The 19,451-nt window shown below is 46.9% G+C and overlaps 1 protein-coding gene across 2 annotated transcripts in view; it reads right to left on the reverse strand.

The window, feature by feature from the left end:
- The window catches only part of ENPP6 (ectonucleotide pyrophosphatase/phosphodiesterase 6), a 66,752-nt gene that overhangs the window by 11,846 nt on the left and 35,455 nt on the right, over nucleotides 1–19,451 (reverse strand). For both annotated transcript variants that reach the window (XM_063950303.1, XM_063950364.1), the window contains exons 3-4: nucleotides 18,013–18,124; nucleotides 5,641–5,782 (exon numbers count right to left, since the gene is read on the reverse strand). In XM_063950303.1, coding sequence (XP_063806373.1) covers nucleotides 5,641–5,782; nucleotides 18,013–18,124 — 254 coding nt within the window. The remainder of the gene's footprint in view (nucleotides 1–5,640; nucleotides 5,783–18,012; nucleotides 18,125–19,451) is intronic.

Here is a 19,451-nt window from a genome sequence, read left to right on the forward strand (position 1 = left end):
TTGTCGAAGGAGGGGAACCTTGACCACCACCTGTTGAAGATACAATTTGTGAATTGCAGTCAACCCGGTTTCCCTCTCGTGGGGGGAAGCCGGCAGGGCCGTCAGTGAGGAGGCATCTTCTCAAAGTCCAGCTTGTATCCCTGAGACACAATCTCTATTGCCCAGGGATCTAACAGGGAGTGAACCCACTTGTTGCAGAACTTACGAAAGCGTGCCCCCACCGGGCCTAGCTCCGTCTGTGGAGCCCCAGCGACATGCGGTGGATTTTCATAGAGGCCGGGGAGGACTTCTGTTCCTGGGAACTAGCTGTGTTGTGCAGCTTCTTTCCTCTGGCAAGAAAGGACGCATCTCGCCCTTTCTTGTTTCTTTGTTCGAAAAGCTGCATTTGATAATGACGTGCTTTCCTAGGCTGTGCAGGAATATAAGGCAAAATATCAGCATTACCAGCTATAGCTGTGGAGACCAGGTCCGAGAACCTTTCTCCACACAATCCTCAGCCTTCCATATGCCACTTAAGTGGGCATCATCTTCCATTGCATATTCTACAGGATACGTCAAGCAGAAATCGACATAGCTTTGCCTCTGGGACCCAGTATACTCATGTCTCTTTGGGCATGTTTGATTATATATATCTCTTAAGACAGCATCTTTATATATATATATATATATATATATATATATATATATACATATACACACACACACACACACACACACACACACACACATACATATCTCTCTATATACATACATTATATATATATATATATACACATATATATATATATATGTATACACACACACACACACATACATACTAGGGTCTCAATTTCTGCTGATAAGGTACATGTCCACGCCACCCCAGCGCTATAAACCCATGCCGACACAATCGCCGGTCTGAGTAGTGTACCAGAATGTGCACGCTATCTGCAGGATCCCTGAGAATAGCTAGGGCTACCTTCTGGGCAAACGTGACACCCTAGGGGAAGATTCCCATCACATCCTGGCCCTAGTGGGGAAAGGATACTGCCTGAGAATTCTTTGTGGGAAGCTGCCGTCTCTTGTCTGGAGATTCCTGCTCTTTTTCCTCATGAGAGGAGGGAAATTTACCTCAGCTTTCTTCTACTTAACATGTGTACCCTTGTGTCAGGGACATGAGTCATCAGTGATATGCAAATCATCTTTATTACAATAATCATATATTGAATACTTTTCTGCCATTTTGGCTGTAACTTTGCATTATCGTAGTTGACACTGGAGTCAAACTCCGTGTCGATATCAGTGTTTATTACTTTGGATAGTGAGCATTGTGAGACTCTGAAGGTCTCTGTGCCATAGGGACAGACATGGGTAGATTTCCTGTCTGTTCTCTAATCTTTTGTGCAACAAATTCACCTTAGCACTTACACATATCCAAACAGGTATCGGCATTGTCGACGGAGACACCCTCTCACACACATACTTGCTCTGTCTCCTCCTTAGGGGAGCCTTTTACCTCAGACATGTCGACACACACATACCGACACACCACACACACAGGGGATGCTCTATTTGAAGACAGTTCCCCCACAAGGCCCTTTGGAGAGACAGAGAGAGAGTATGCCAGCACACACCCCAGCGCTATATGGCCCAGCAATCACACAGTAACTTAGTGTTAACCCAGTAGCTGCTGTATATATTGTTTTTACGCCAAATTTATGTGCCCCCCCTCTCTTTTTCACCCTCTCTATCGTGCTTCTGCAGGGGAGAGCCTGGGGAGCTTCCTCTCAGCAGAGCTGTGGAGAGAAAATGGCGCTGGTGAGTGCTGAGGAAGAAGGCCCCGCCCCCTCAGCGGCGGGCTTCTGTCCCGCGATTTTGTGTAAAATTAATGGCGGGGGCTCATGCATATTACAGTGCCCAGCTGTATATATGCTGCTTTTTGCCAGGAGGTAATCAATTGCTGCCCAGGGCGCCCCCCCCGCGCCCTGCACCCTACAGTGACAGGAGTGTGTGGGTTAGTGTGGGCGCAATGGCGCACAGCTGCAGTGCTGTGCGCTACCTCATATGAAGACAGGAGTCTTCTACCGCCGATTTTGACGTCTTCTTGCTTCAACCCGCCGGCTTCTGTCTTCTGGCTCTGCAAGGGGGACGGCGGCGCGGCTCCGGGAACGGACGACCAAGGTTAGGTTCCTGTGTTCGATCCCTCTGGAGCTAATGGTGTCCAGTAGCCTAAGAAGCGCAACCTAGCCGCAGTTAGTAGGTTTGCTTCTCTCCCCTCAGTCCCACGTAGCAGAGAGTCTGTTGCCAGCAGAAGCTCTCTGAAAATAAAAAACCTAACTAAAATACTTTCTTATTAGCAAGCTCAGGAGAGCTCATTAAAATGCACCCAGCTCTGTCCGGGCACAGATTCTAACTGAGGTCTGGAGGAGGGGCATAGAGGGAGGAGCCAGTGCACACCAGTAGTACTAAATCTTTCTTAGAGTGCCCAGTCTCCTGCGGAGCCCGTCTATTCCCCATGGACCTTACTGAGTCCCCAGCATCCACTAGGACGTTAGAGAAACTATTCTACATCGGCGATAGACCATAGGTGATTTTGAATAATCAATGGTTGATGGCCATTCCTAGCTCTCAGGGCTCTGTAGCAATGAAGAGACTGATAACTGCAGCGTAGCTTAGCAATGATCAATAGATGATGTACTTGTTATGACTGGTGTAACATACAATTGCTCTTACTTTGCAGAGTATTGTCCTGCAGGTATTCTGGGATGTATGGTAGTATGCACTTTACAGGACAATCCGATCGAAATGTAGTCGAAAAGTTTGACTATTACAATGTCGCATTCATAATGTCAAACCCACAATGTTAAAATCATAATGTCAACATTGTTAAAATGTTCACAAACAACGTATTGACATTCTCAGAATGAGTTATGGGTAGGGGATAATACATAGTTCCATACCCTCCCGCATCCCGCGGGAGACTCCCAATTTATTCTAGAGTCTCCTGCTGCCCCGCAAACCTTAACCCAAACCCGGATTCCCCACTGCCCTGCCGGTTATCCAAGATGCGCATGCGCAACAGGGTGGGACCTGCCGCCATAGACAATCAGAACCTCCGTGCTCTGTCTAGACAGGAAGTGTGCATACTTTCACTTCCTGCCGAGGCTGCTGAGCTGCACTGCCAGACAGGGAGAGCCCGAAGGGAGAAGTAATGGAAGGACCTGCCCACTCAGCATCACTACTCACTGACAGCATGGATGGGACACAAGAGATAAGAACTGGAGGCGGAGGGAGGCAGAGGCATGGAGAGGGGGAGCTGACAACACTGGTAGGGGGGGAGTGGGGCAGAGATATGGGGGATGATAACAATGGAAAAGTGTGAGGCAGAGACATGGAGAAGGGGGTGGGGATTATAACATTACTATGGGGGGAGGCAGAGGCATGGAGAAGGGGGGCTGATAAAACTGATATGGGGAGGGTGAGGAAGAGACATGGAAAGGGGGGATAACAACACTGCAATAGGGGGAGGAGTGGGGCAGATACATGAAGGGAGGGCTGAGAACACTGCTATGTGGGGAGGGGTGAGGCAGAGACATGGAGAGGGGTACTGAGAACACTGCTATGTGGGGAGGGGTGAGGCAGAGACATGGAGAAGTGGCGCTGAGAACACTGCTATGTGGGGAGGGGTGAGGCAGAGACATGGAGAAGTGGCGCTAAGAACACTGCTATGTGGGGAGGGATGAGGCAGAGACATGGAGAAGTGGCGCTGAGAACACTGGTATGTGGGGAGGGGTGAGGCAGAGACATGGAGAAGTGGGGCTGAGAACACTGCTATGTGGGGAGGGGTGAGGCAGAGACATGGAGAAGTGGGGCCGAGAACACTGCTATGTGGGGAGGGGTGAGGCAGAGACATGAAGAGGAGGGCTGAGGACACTGCTATGTGGGGAGGGGTGAGGCAGAGACATGGAGAGGGGGACTGAGAACACTGCTATGTGGGGAGGGGTGAGGCAGAGACATGGAGAGGGGGACTGAGAACACTGCTATGTGGGGAGGGATGAGGCAGAGACATGGAGAAGTGGCGCTGAGAACACTGCTATGTGGGGAGGGATGAGGCAGAGACATGGAGAAGTGGGGCTGAGAACACTGCTATGTGGGGAGGGATGAGGCAGAGACATGGAGAAGTGGGGCTGAGAACACTGCTATGTGGGGAGGGGTGAGGCAAAGACATGGAGAAGTGGGGCTGAGAACACTGCTATGTGGGGAGGGGTGAGGCAGAGACATGAAGAGGAGGGCTGAGAACACTACTATGGGGGAGGGGGAGGCAGAGACATGAAGAGGGGGGCTGAGAACACTGCAATAGAGGGAGGGGTGAAGCAGGGACATGAAGAGGGCGGGCTGAAAAAAGCTGCTATGGGGGAGGGGTGAGGCAGAGACATGGAGAGGTTTTCACTCAGTCATCATTGTACCCTGCTGCAGTGCTAGCTGGTTGTTTCTCCTTCCTATCTATATCGATCTACGCACACGTATCACCTCACTATACTATGTGATGTCAGTATGCACTACGTAGCCCTGCTGTGTAATGTAGGTATGTCGTCGGTGTATAGCCCTACCATGTAATGTAGGTACGATGTTGGTGTATAGCCCTACTGTGTAATGTAGCTGTGATGTCATTGTGTAGTCAGTATTGCGCTTTGAACTTTAGGGTCCATCTGCCACTGCAGGACACACCCCCTAGTGACAATAGATACACCCATAGGTGGAGATAGACAAGCCCCTTTGGCAGAATGTGACACACACCCTCAATGGGGCGCTGTGCGGATCTCCCTGAAATTACTTTTCAAAAGTAGGCAAGTATGGGATAATATTTACCAGACTGCCAGAGGATCGGAGGTCTTGTACAGAAGTGACGGTCACATGACCTACGGTACCCATAAACCGCACTGGACCGCTGAACCCATCAGGAACAGGTAAGTCACTGGTGGAGCACCATTGACAATATGTAGATATTCTAACATCTTGACATTTCATCACCGTCTACATCAGATGTTCCCAAACGCGGTCCTCAAGGCACCCCAATGGTCCAGGTTTTAAATGTATCCATGCTTGGCCACAGGTGACTTAATTAGCACCTCAGTCAATTTGATTTAACCATCTGTGCTGATCCATAGATATACATAAATCCTGGACCGTTGGGGTGCCTTGAGGACCGCGTTTGGGAACCTCTGGTCTACAAGATGAATATCTACATGGTCAATGTCGACATTATGACCATGTCGACTTTCTCATGTCAACATGGCATACCCTACCCATCAGTTGCATTTATTCTATCAGCAAGTAATAGGGAGAAAAACACAGACACTCCATGTCATGGCACATTACATGACATACTGCCCCAGTTTTCAGTCTGGCCACATACACACATGGTCTGATTAGTACATTGCAAAAGACAAAATGATTTCCGTCCGTTACTGACTGAAATCAGCCCCTGCCTAGTGTACTAAAGATCCCTGCTCTGTATCACACTGCGCAGTCATGTATTATGGAGTCAGCTCAGGACATGCAAGGTACTGGGTATCCGTCCTTAGAGAGAGCATTACAGCCACTGTGTGCCACTAGCAGCAGCAAGACGCTTTTGGATATTACATTGACACAAATAATTACTCGGATTTGTTGATCCAGCTTTTGTAGCACTTGATCCACTGCCTTAGTGGCATCTTTTCTCTGTTCAGACCAGGGTCCATAGTGATGACCTTCTTTATCTATGCGTTCATAATAGACAGCAGCCATGTCAGCGTTCCCATTCCTGTAATAAATAGATATAGGACTAAATTCATACATAAATATATTTGATCCTATCAAATATACTTCAAATCGGAATAAAGAATTGTACTCATGAATATGTACACACTGCCAGAGACTGGGTCATTACATACAATAGCAAATCATGTGGATATAGGTATACTGGGTTGTCCCCCGCAAACTTTTAAATGAATATCCAGGACACTCATATGAACTAATTGCCAAGGCCATGAAACCCATCCCTTGCTTCCATCTACATTTCAAATAATGTAAATGCTTATTTGAACCTGACCATACTTATCTCCTAGTATGAGGGCTTCTGGAGTCTCAGTTATGTAGGAAAAAAATGGAAGTTAAGGAACTTAGGGGGACATTTACTAAGCAGTGATAAGAGCGGAGAAGTGAGCCAGTGGAGACGTTGCCCCATCAACCAATCAGCAGCTCTGTATAATTTTATAGTATGCAAATTATAGATGTTACTTCAGTGCTGATTGGTTGCCATGGGCAACTTCTCCACTGGCTCACTTCTCCGCTCTTATCACTGCTTAGTAAATGTCCCCCATAGATGGAAAAATTAAGATTTTAAACCTACCGGTAAATCTTTTTCTCCTAGTCCGTAGAGGATGCTGGGGACTCCGTAAGGACCATGGGGAATAGACGGGCTCCGCAGGAGACATGGGCACTAAAAAAGAACTTTAGGTATGGGTGTGCACTGGCTCCTCCCTCTATGCCCCTCCTCCAGACCTCAGTTAGAGAAACTGTGCCCAGAGGAGACGGACAGTACGAGGAAAGGATTTTGGAAATCCAAGGGCAAGATTCATACCAGCCACACCATTCACACCGTATAACATGGAATATACGAACCAGTCAACAGTATGAAACAAAACCAGTATCAGTCCAAAACTGATCCAACTGAAACATAACCCTTATGTAAGCAACAACTATCTACAAGTCTTGCAGGATGTTGTCCGCACTGGGACGGGCGCCCAGCATCCTCTACGGACTAGGAGAAAAAGATTTACCGGTAGGTTTAAAATCTTATTTTCTCTTACGTCCTAGAGGATGCTGGGGACTCCGTAAGGACCATGGGGATTATACCAAAGCTCCAAAACGGGCAGGAGAGTGCAGATGACTCTGCAGCACCGAATGAGCAAACATTAGGTCCTCATCAGCCAGGGTATCAAACTTGTAGAATTTTGCAAAAGTGTTTGAACCCGACCAAGTCGCCGCTCGGCAAAGTTGTAATGCCGAGACCCCCCGGGCAGCTGCCCAAGAAGAGCCCACCTTCCTAGTGGAATGGGCCTTTACCGAATTCGGCAACGGCAATCCAGCCGTGGAATGAGCCTGCTGAATCGTGTTACAGATCCAGCGAGCAATAGTCTGCTTAGACGCAGGAGCGCCAACCTTGTTGGCTGCATACAGGATAAACAGGGCCTCTGTTTTCCTAACCCGAGCCGTTCTGGCCACATAAATTTTCAATGCCCTGACCACATCCAGGGACTTGGAATCCTCCACGTCCCTTGTAGCCACAGGCACAATAGGTTGGTTCATATGAAAAAAAGAAACCACCTTAGGCAAAAATTGAGGACGAGTCCGCAACTCAGCTCTATCCACATGGAAAATCAGATAAGGGCTTTTGTGAGACAAAGCCGCCAACTCCGACACTCGCCGCGCCGAAGCCAAGGCCAATAACATGACCACTTTCCAAGTGAGATACTTCAATTCAACTGTTTGAAGAGGTTCAAACCAGTGAGACTTAAGAAACCGTAACACCACGTTAAGGTCCCAAGGTGCCACTGGAGGCACAAAAGAAGTCTGGATATGCAGCACCCCTTTCATGAAAGTCTGGATCTCTGGAAGAGAAGCCAATTCCTTTTGAAAGAAATGGATAGGGCCGAAATCTGAACCTTAATGGAGCTAACTTCAGGCCCAAATTCACTCCAGTTTGCAGGAAGTGGAGAAAACGGCCAAGATGGAATTCATCCGGAGGAGCCGTCTTGGCTTCGCACCAAGACACATACTTCCTCCAGATACAGTGATAATGTTTCGATGTCACCTCCTTTCTAGCCTTTATCAGAGTAGGAATGACCTCTTCTGGAATGCCCTTCTTCGCTCGGATCCTGCGTTCAACCGCCATGCCGTCAAACGCAGTGGCGGTAAGTCCTGGAACAGACAGGGCCCTTGTTGTAACAGGTCTTCCCTGAGAGGAAGAGGCCACGGATCTTCGGTGAGCATTTCCTGTAGATACGGATACCAGGCCCGTCGAAGCCAATCTGGAACAATGAGAATTGTCTGAATCCCTCTTCGTCTTATTATTCTCAGTACCTTTGAGATGAGAGGAAGAGGAGGGAACACATAGACCGACTGAAACACCCACGGTGTCACCAGTGCAACCGCCTGAGGGTCCCTCGACCTGGCGCAATATCTTGGAAGTTTCTTGTTGAGGCGTGAAGCCATCATGTCTACTTGAGGCAGTCCTCACTGACTTGCAATTTCTGCGAAGACTTCCTGATGAAGTCCCCATTCTCCTGGATGCAGATCGTGTCTGCTTTCCAGTTGTCCACTCCCGGAATGAAGACTGCTGTCAGAGCGCTTACATGACTCTCCGCCCATCGAAGAATCTTTGAGGCTTCTGCCATTGTCACTCTGCTCCTTGTGCCACCTTGGCAGTTTACATGAGCCACTGCTGTGATGTTGTCTGACTGAATCAGAACCGGTAGACCTCGAAGTAAGGTCCCCACCTGACGAAGGCCGTTGTATATGGCCCTTAATTCCAGAACGTTGATGTGTAGACAAGTCTCCTGGCTTGACCACTGACCTTGAAAGTTTCTTCCCTGTGTGACTGCTCCCCATCCTCGGAGGCTCACGTCTGTGGTCACCAGAACCCAGTCCTGAATGCCGAACCTGCGACCCTCTAGAAGGTGAGCACTCTGCAGCCACCACAGGAGAGATACCCTGGCCCTGGGGGACAGGAGGATCATCTGATGAATTTTGCAGATGTGACCCGGACCACTTGTCCAGAAGGTCCCACTGAAAAGTCCTGGCATGGAACCTGCAGAATGGAATGGCCTCGTAAGATGCCACCATTTTTCCCAGCACTCGAGTGCAGTGATGTACCGACACCCTGTCTGGCTTTAACAGGTCCCTGACCAAGCTCTGAAGTTCCTGGGCCTTTTCCATCGGGAGAAAAACCCTCTTTTGTTCCGTGTCCAGAATCATGCTTAAGAAAGGCAATCGGGTCGTTGGAACTAACTGTGACTTTGGTAGATTTAGAATCCAACCGTGCTGTTGCAACACCCTCAGGGAGAGTGATACACTGTCCAGCAATTGTTCTCTCGATCTCGCTTTTATCAGGAGTTCGTCCAAGTATGGGATAATTGTGACACCCTGCTTGCGCAGGAGCACCATCATCTCTGCCATTAATTTGGTAAAAATCCTCGGGCCGTGGAAAGCCCAAACTGCAACGTCTGAAATTGGTAATGACAATCCTGCACCACAAATATCAGGAACGCCTGATGAGGTTGATAAATGGGGACATGAAGGTATGCATCCTTTATGTCTAGAAACAAAAAGACAAAAATGGGAACGCTGCTGGTATAACTTAAAGACAGGCCTTAATCATTAATGTGATTAATACTCATCAGCGGTGTAGATAAAATAGTAGTCTTTAATTTACAACATAAAACAAACCAAAAACAAAGCAATAATAATAAAATAAATGATAAAATATTGCTGAGATGGAATATCAGAAAGGGAATATTTTATCTGATTCTCCTAAGATAAAAAGTCCTTTCAAGCTTTAATAATATTGCACAATGCTCCTTCTCAGTATCATAGTCTCCTAGGGTAATCCAGATAATCAATTTGTGCTGGCCAGAAAAAAAGACATTGTTTAATTTTTGCGCATGAAAATGTAGTTGTAGAAATGTAGCACTTTTTGATTAAGTTCAGCCACACATGCCACAATGTAACAATGTGAAACCAATATGAAACCAGCTGGATGCAATGTCCGTTTGTTAAATGTAGGAAAAAAAGGATCCCTTAATCACACAGTCTTTCATTTGCCTTCATTTAACTTTTTTAACCTTCAGGGATTACGGTGGCCATCTTTCCTGTTTGTTAGCTAAACCTCTTTATAATTAAGATGGCTGGATTGGCAACCGTCCTCTTCCGTCAAATATTCCATGCCTCATATTCATGGTTACCACGGGACCACGGAAAACACACGGACTTTCATCCTCCTCCCATGTTGTAAAACGCTGGCAGGTCCAGTAGGAGTCATTCAAGAGGTTTAGCAGCAGTGCCATGGGACCCAGGTAACTCTCTACAGAAAGACTGTGTGATTAAGGGATCCTTTTTTCCCTACATTTAACAAACGGACATTGCATCCAGCTGGTTTCATATTGGTTTCACATTGTTAGATTGTGGCATGTGTGGATGAACTTAATCAAAAAGTGCTACATTTCTACAATTACATTTTCGTGCGCAAAAATGAAACAATGGGGTATATTTACTAAAATTCGTATTTTCCCGAATGAGGTTAAAGTTCAAACACGAATGACATCGAAAGTGTACATTTGCAACTTTTTGAATTTATTACGACTAATTTACTAAGCTGTCGTATTCTGCATTTTCATATTTTCCGATTTCGATGTCATTCATATTTTTTGCCAGTGTTTTACGGGAGTGAATTGTAAAACACTGCAGACTTTAACACAATGATTCTCGTCCGGATCTGTGCGATCCGTGCTGGGCTTCATTGTGCACCTTTCGTAAAAAGTAAAACTTTGTTAAAAATTTTTTTTTAAAAATGCGTGGGGTCCCCCCTCCTAAGCAAAACCAGCCTCGGGCTCTTTGAGCCGGTCCTGGTTGAAAAAATATGGGAAAAAAGTGACAGGGGTTCCCCCATATTTAATCAACCAGCACCGGGCTCTGCGCCTGGTCCTAGTTCCAAAAATCCGGGGGACAAAAAAGCGTAGGGGTCCCCCGTGTTTTTAAAACCAGCACCGGGCTCCACTAGCAGGTACATAATGCCACAGCCGGGGGACACTTTTATATAGGTCCCTACGGCCCTGGCATTACATACCCAACTAGTCACCCCTGGCCGGGGTACCCTGATGGAGTGGGGACCCCTTCAATCAAGGGGTCCCCCCCCTCCAGCCACCCAAGGGCCAGGGGTGAAGCCCGAGGCTGTCCCCCCCATCCAAGGGCGGTGGATGGGGGGCTGATAGCCTTTTTGAGAAGTGTTGAATATTGTTTTTAGTAGCAGTACTACAAGTCCCAGCAAGCCTCCCCCGCAAGCTGGTACTTGGAGAACCACAAGTACCAGCATGCGGTGGAAAACCGGGCCCGCTGGTACCTGTAGTACTACTACTAAAAAAATACCCCAATAGAAACAGGACACACTGTTTGGTGGGAACAGGACACACCAATGGTGGGAACTTTGTGGCCAGCGGTTGACCGAAAGTAACCTCACCGCTGACCGCAAAATTCCCACCATTGGTTACAATGGAGCGCATAGGCGCTACATTGTATCACTGCCGTGTGCTGCCTGACAGACACTTCAGGAGCACACAGCCAATCAGGAGGGTGCCACGACGTGGCGCTTCCTGATTAGCTGAAGGAACCCTCTTAGACAGAAGTCAGGGGGGGTTCCTGGCAGTCGGGGAAAGGGGTCCCATGTGAAAACATGGGGCCCCTTTCAGTGCGTGGTCGGGTGTTCGTTTTGTTATTTTGCAAAGTTCGTGGATTACAAATAGAACAGAAGAGGAACGAACAACACTGGATTATGTGAGTATAATTTTCCCAACAGGTACCCCATGGATTCTACATGGAGAAGAGGACCGACCCTCGTGTGAACATAGGTAAGTATGTATGTATGTATGGAGGTGTGGATGTATGTAATAAACTTTTACTTTCAAGGTGTGTGTGTCCTGTTTTTATTGGGGTATTTTTTTAGTAGTAGTACTACAGGTACCAGCGGGCCCGGTTTTCCTACACATGCCGGTACTTGTGGTTCTCCAAGTACCAGCTTGCGCGGGAGGCTTGCTGGGACTTGTAGTACTGCTACTAAAAACAATATTCATCACTTCTCAAAAAGGCTATCAGCCCCCCATCCGCCGCCCTTGGATGGGGGGGGGGGGGACAGCCTCGGGCTTCACCCCTGGCCCTTGGGTGGCTGGAGCGGGGGGACCCCTTGAAGGGGTCCCCACTCCTCCAGGGTACCCCGGGCCAAGGGTGACTAGTTGGGTATGTAATGCCAGGGCCGCAGGGACCTATATAAAAGTGTCCCCCGGCTGTGGCATTATTTACCTGGCTAGTGGAGCCCGGTGCTGGTTTTAAAAATACGGGGGACCCCTACGCTTTTTGTCCCCCGTATTTTTGGAACCAGGACCAGGCGCAGAGCCCTGTGCTGGTTGATTAAATATGGGGGAACCCCTGTCACTTTTTTCCCCATATTTTTTCAACCAGGACCGGCTCAAAGAGCCCGAGGCTGGTTTTGCTTAGGAGGGGGGACCCCACGCATTTTTTTTCAAAAAAATTAACACTTTCCCACCCCTTCCCACTGATAAACATGCACGGATCTCATGGATCCGTGCATGCATATCAGAACACGGTAAAAAACAGCAGGTCTCATTTATTTTAGCACTTTCTTACGATTTGTATTTTTTCACGGCAGTGTTTGGCTATTGCCGGCAGTGTTTGTGAATTACACTTTTTAGTAAATTACCGAGTTCTACCAATTTGCAGGTGTATTTGACCGATGGTGTATTCATTCGTATTTTTTTTCTTGGACTTCCAAAAAAATACGAATGCCCTCATCACTGCCGTGATATGAGTTTAGTAAATTCCCGAGATGACACTTTGAAGAAAAAACACCATCTCGGTCAAAATCGGGAGCTTAATAAATATACCCCAATGTCTTTTTCTGGCCAGCACAAATTGATTATCTGGATTACCCTAGGAGACTATGATACTGAGTAGGAGCATTGTGCAATATTATTAGAGCTTGAAAGGACTTTTTATCTTAGGGGAATCAGATAAAATATTCCCTTTCTGATATTCCATCTCAGCAATATTTTATCATTTATTTTATTATTATTGCTTTGTTTTTTTTTTTGTTTTATGTTGTAAATTAAGGACTACTATTTTATCTACACCGCTGATGAGTATTAATCACATTAATGATTAAGGTCTGTCTTTAAGTGATACCAGCAGCGTTCCCATTTTTGTCTTTTTGTTTCTATTCCAATTTAGGGGGGCGCAAATACCCCTCATTTTGGGTAGCAGCAGCGGTATTACTTCTGTGACACCCATAAGAAGGGAAATAATTAGGAGATATTTCTCCACCAGGAGGTCAGCGCAAAACCTTTATTTCTTTTATTATTTTCTTTATGTCTAGGGACACCATATAATCTCCCACTTCCAGACTTGCGATGACCGCTCTGAGCGATTACATCTTGAACTTGAACCTCTTTAAGTATAGGTTTAAGGATTTTAAATTCAGAATGGGTCTGACCGAACCATCCGGTTTCGGGACCACAAACAGGGTTGAGTAATAGCCCATCCCCTGCTGCAGCAGGGGAACTTTGACGACCACTTGTTGAAGGCACAACTTTTGAATTGCTGCTAACACTACCTCCCTCTTTGGGGAAGAAATCAGCAGCGCCGATTTGAAAAACCGGCGAGGAGGCACCTCTTCGAATTCTAGCTTGTACCCCTGGGAAACAATGTCTATTGCCCAGGGATCCACCAGAGAGTGAACCCAGACCTGGCTGAAATGACGAAGACGTGCCCCCACAGGAGCGGACTCCTCCCGCGGAGCCCCAGCGTCATGCGGTGGATTTAGTAGAAGCCGGGGAGGACTTTTGTTCCTGGGAACTGGCTGTAGCTGGCAGCTTTTTCCCCTTGCCCTTACCTCTGGCAAGAAAGGAAGATCCCCGAGCTCTCTTGGATTTATGCGACCGAAAGGACTGCATCTGATAATGTGGCGCTTTCTTAGGCTGTGAGGAAACATAAGGTAAAAAAGATGATTTACCTGCAGTAGCCGTGGAAACTAGGTCCGTGAGACCCTCCCCAAACAATTCCTCACCCTTGTAAGGCAAAACCTCCATATGCCTTTTCGAGCGGTATCCTGAGACGGCAGCGCCACCTTTTTGGAAAGGCGTGTCCCGATCAAGGACAGGATACGGTGGGAATCCTCCCCAAGGGTGGACAAAGCGTCCACCCTTGGGGAGGATTCCCACCGTATCCTGTCCTTGATCGGGAAAGGATACGCCAAAAGAATCCTTTTGGGAATCTGCAGTTTCTTGTCTGGAGTTTCCCAAGCACTTTCAAATAACTCATTTAATTCAAAAGAAGGTGGAAAATTAACCTCAGGCTTTTTTTCTTTAAACATGTGGATCTTTGGATTAGGCACCGGGAGGTCATCTATAATATGCAGCACATCCTTTATAGCAATAATCATATAATGAATACTCTTTGCCAATTTTGGCTGCAACCTCGCATCATCATAATCGACACTGGATTCAGAATCCGTGTCGGTATCAGTGTCTACTACTGGAGAAAGTGGGCATTTTTGAGACCCAGAAGGCCCCTGTGACATAGGTCCAAACGTTTGTGCAATAAATTCACATTTGCATTTAAAATATTCCACATATCCATCCAGTCATGTGTCGGCGTTGCCGACGGAGACACCACACTCATGCGCTCCACCTCATCCCTAGGAGAGCCTTCCGCTTCAGACATGCCGACACGCACGTACCGACACACCACACACTCAGGGAAAGGTCTAATCTGGAGACAGTTCCCCCACAAGGCCCTTTGGAGAGACAGAGAGAGAGTATGCCAGCACACACCCAGCGCCAATAACCCTGGAAAAAATTACCCAGATACAGCGCTCTTTATATATTCACTGCGCCAAATTATGTGCCCCCCCCCCTTCTTTAAAACTCTCGGTCACCGGTGATCAGCAGGGGAGAGTTCGGGGAGCCAGCTTCTCAGCGTGTGCTGTGGAGAAAATGGCGCTGGTGAGTGCTGAGGGAGAAGCCCCGCCCCCTCAGTGGCGGGCTTCGGTCCCGCTCTTTTAAACAAAACTGCCGTGGATACTCTAAAAAAACACAAATTAGTATATATATATACTTATAGCCAGTCCTAGAGGTATACATTGCTGCCCAGGGCGCCAACCCCCCCGCGCCCTGCACCCAACAGTGTCCACTGTGTGTGATCTGTGTGGGAGCAATGGCGCGCAGCGTTACCGCTGCGCGTTACCTCACTGAAGATCTGAAGTCTTCTGCGTCCTCTGAAGTCTTCTGTCTTCCTATACTCACCCGGCTTCTATCTAACGGCTCTGCGAGGAGGACGGCGGCGCGGCTCCGGGACGAACCGCTAGGTAGACCTGCGTTCTGACTCCCTCTGGAGCTAATGGTGTCCAGTAGCCTAAGAAGCAGAGCCTAGCATTTAAGTAGGTCTGCTTCTCTCTCCTCAGTCCCACGATGCAGGGAGCCTGTTGCCAGCAGCTCTCCCTGAAAATAAAAAACCTAACAAAATACTTTCTTTCAGGAAGCTCAGGAGAGCTCCCTGTAGTGCACCCAGTCTCCTCGGGTGTAGTACGGTATGCCGGCGCTCGGGCTCCCGGCGACCAGCATACCGGCGCCGGGAGCCTGACTGCTCGCATACTGACAGCGTGGCGAGCGCAAAGGAGCCCCTTGCCGGTTCGCTGCGCTCGCCGCGCTGCAGGCACGGTGGCTCGCTACACTATTTTATTCTCCCTCCAGGGGGGTCGTGGACCCCCATGAGGGAGAATAGTTGTTGGTATGCCGGGTGTCGGGATTCCGGCGCCGGTATACTGTGCGTCGGGATCCCGACATTCGGCATACAGCAGACCACCCCTCTCCTCTGGGCACAGTATTAAACTGAGGTCTGGAGGAGGGGCATAGAGGGAGGAGCCAGTGCACACCCATACCTAAAGTTCTTTTTTAGTGCCCATGTCTTCTGTCTATTCCCCATGGTCCTTACGGAGTCCCCAGCATCCTCTAGGACGTAAGAGAAAAGGGAATTATCCTATGGAAACTGTGAGGCATGGGAACCATAATGTACGTCTCCCAAGAAAACATGTTGCTTTTCTTGCAAGGCTGTCTCACTCGTCTCTCAGTTGGCAGCATACATGCCTGTTAATCAATGGTACTGGAGTGCCCACCAGAAAGATACACAAAGCAATCAAAGGTCACGGGCTGATAACAGCCAAAAATAAATTTCCAGCTTTATAACCAGGTGGCAGATAAAAGTTTAGTCTCTGCATTAAAACAGGTCTCTGTTGAATTATATACATTTGTATCGAGCAGTGTTTCTTCTATTGAAAAACAACCTGCCCCACCTACAGTGACTAGAACAAGTACCGCACAAACACAAAAGAATTACAAATCTAAACAAACAATTAATTTCACAAGTTTTACATTTATTTCTATGGTATACTTAAATAAACTGTGGCGTAATTAGTTTTTATTGGTTACAGAATAAATTTATTGAAGTCCATCTGTGTATAATAAAAGCTTGTCAATTGATTTCGAAATAAATACACCTACAGTATCGGTCAGAGGTTCCATAGCGGATTAGTGCATTTCCAAACAAGAACTTTATCATGATCAAAGAACAGTCAAAGCAAATCTGGGTGAAAGCCATTTGAAAGCTCCGTGAAGGGGAAAGATTTCAAAAACACTTAACATACCTTGGAGCACTGTCAAGTCTATCATAAACATTTGGGGACAACATACCACCAAAGTGTATTCCTCTAGGATAATCTGTTACCCCAGATTAAGCAAAATTAGGGAACTACCAGTACCAGAGTCTGCTAGACAACTGTGCTGGTTGGTGGGAGGAAAGAGGACCCACATGAAGACTGCACACATGCATCCTGCACCTGTGTTTGGCTAGAATAATCCTATGGGAATCCCTCTCTGCTACACGGTCTTGAAAATTTTCCAAAATAGAAGGGAAAATTAAAGGAACAAAATAATGAAAAATATTGTAGAAAAACTGCCTGCAGTGTACAAAAAAAAAAAAGGTCACCCAGGGCATCGACCTCCTGACCATCGTTCATTGTGTTACGAATCTTAAGGTGCATACACACTGAGCGATTTTCACCCGGCTCAGTGATGTTTACGAGGGTTAACCACTTTCCACAGTAGGAGACTGTAGAAAGTGGTTCACGCAGCCAGTTAAAAAAAGGCCGTCAGACGAGGGTGGCCAGCAGATGGATGGACGAAGGCGGTGAGCATCAGTGCTCACCACACGGCCATACACACTATGAGGTTTTGAGCTCAAAGTAGCTCAAAATGCCCAAACTGAGCTACTTTGAGCTCAAAATCACCTAGTGTGTTTGGACCTTACGCCCCACTGTACTTCTTACTTTGACAGACAGTTGGGCATCCTTGGCTCCTATTAGATCCCAGCCAAGTGCATTGTCTCTCATTCAGTGAATTAGACGGTTCCGGTATGAATGGTTGACCATGTTATGGTCGACAGTCATTAGGTCGACCACTATTGGTCGACATTGACATGGTCGACATGGACACATGGTCGACACATGAAAATGGTCGACATGAAAAGGTCGACATGCATTGTTTTTTTACTTTTTTTGGTGTCGTTTTTTTCGTAAAGTGACGGGGAACCCCAATTAGTGCACCGCATCCCCTCGAATGGCTCGCGAGGGCAAGGTGCCTCGCTCCACTACCGCTGCGCTCAGCACAGATTACGATCCACATGGACTACGATTGGGAACGGTAAAGTATGGAAAAGTTCCACAAAATATTTTTTTTTTAAACGCATGTCGACCTTTTAATGTGTCGACATTTCATGTGTTGACCATGTGTCCGTGTCGACCATGTCAATGTCGACCAATAGTGGTCGACCTTAACATGGTCGACCATCTGAACGGATACAGAATTAGACAACACTTAGGTTGTGTGAAAATTAGCAATAGCCAGGTGTGCAAAGGAATAGACTTCTACCAAGTATAGAAAATTGGGGTGTGTGAATACTTATGTAATGGTCCGTTTTCAATTGTAATTAAAATACAACCACAAGAGTTGTCCGTTATTTCACCACACAAATGTTTTCGCATTGACCAGTTTTAAGAAAATAAAATGTGAAAAATGCCAAACTGGGTGAATATTTATATGGCCACTGTATATTTTAGCACCAAAATACTTTGATCAGTATGTTACAGTACTGTACCCGAGAGCCTGCACAGCATCATTCACGGCTTTTGTAAAATTGGCATCTGATGGGAAATTGTAATATTCACGGCAATAACTGGGTCTAACTCCAAGAATTTCAACTTCACAGCCTAAAAGGAGATTACAATATAAACAGTTAATCAGTTTTTCATGCAAGTGTAAATCACAGGCGTATTTAGTATGGGTGCAGGGTATGCAGAGCACATAGGCCCCGGGATCCAGGGGGGGCCACACAACACCCAGAGTATACTTACCTTGTGATGGCAAGCGGGTCCCAACTCCTTCATGGCACCACCTTGCCAGTTACATCTCACCGGGAAGATGAAGCTGCAGAAGAAGAGGGACAGCTTGCCAACACAAGGATGTGGGGGACCCGCCGCTCGGGTGAAGGAGCCTGCTGCCAATGGCCCCCTACGGGCATTAATACGTCACTGCTGAGCATTACTAATATTATTATTCTACTGCTCACATAATACATAATGTACAGTATGTAACCATTCACATCAGTCCCTGACTTAAAATCCATAATCTGTACCACCTGGAAGTACATACACACATTTTAATTGTGTCAGAAGCCTAGTAAGCTATTGTGTCACTACTGTACGCTGCCCAGGTTTGCAAATTGTACTGTATTGAAGATCTGATAGTGAAGTCATAAAGTCAATTCTGATTACCAGAGCGCTGTAACGCTTGGTGCATTGTATCACTGACAACACTTATTGTTTTCGCCACAATAAACCAGTGGATACATTTGGACAGACTTCATACACATAAAAAGAAGGTCAATAACATCTAATGGCTGAATTTTTGTGAACATTACACTAGTAATAGCTCGAGGCTCCTGGTGTTTCTGGATACTCTCTTTTCCGCTGTACAGATGATACCTGAAAACGTTTTGCCTAACTTATCATGTGTTTTGGAAAGCACTTTAAAAATTGCTCTTGAAGCATTTGCAGGATCCATACTGTGTAGTGGAGCCATGCTCAGCACAGGAGGGTGCGGTATCTTTTGTCAGCATTTATGATGTAAACATGAGAATGTCGATATGCTTGGCAAAGTCGACATTGATCACATAATGAAATCTTAAAATGATTAGAATGTTGACATTTCGTATGTAGAAGCCAGCACTACATTACCTAGGTGCGTTGGTGGCTCAAGCAGGGTCTTCCGGGTCTGGTGGTTGTGGCAGGATGACTCTCCAGTTGTAAGTGTAACTAATCCTAAACCCCCCCCCCCCCTTCCCCCCCCCCCCCCCGTGTCTAACCCTCCACTGCCAGACGGCGCACAATGTCGACAGTTCACGCATTGACACTGTGAACACATTGACATTCTGTACATATCATGTTAAAAGTTGAACACTGTTGACATCATAACTGTTGACATTATGACTACATCCAGCACAGTCCCGTTTCAAACGGATAACATCTTAGAAATAAA

The sequence above is a fragment of the Pseudophryne corroboree genome, chromosome 1, assembly GCF_028390025.1.
Source record: "Pseudophryne corroboree isolate aPseCor3 chromosome 1, aPseCor3.hap2, whole genome shotgun sequence".
Taxonomy (NCBI): domain Eukaryota; kingdom Metazoa; phylum Chordata; class Amphibia; order Anura; family Myobatrachidae; genus Pseudophryne; species Pseudophryne corroboree.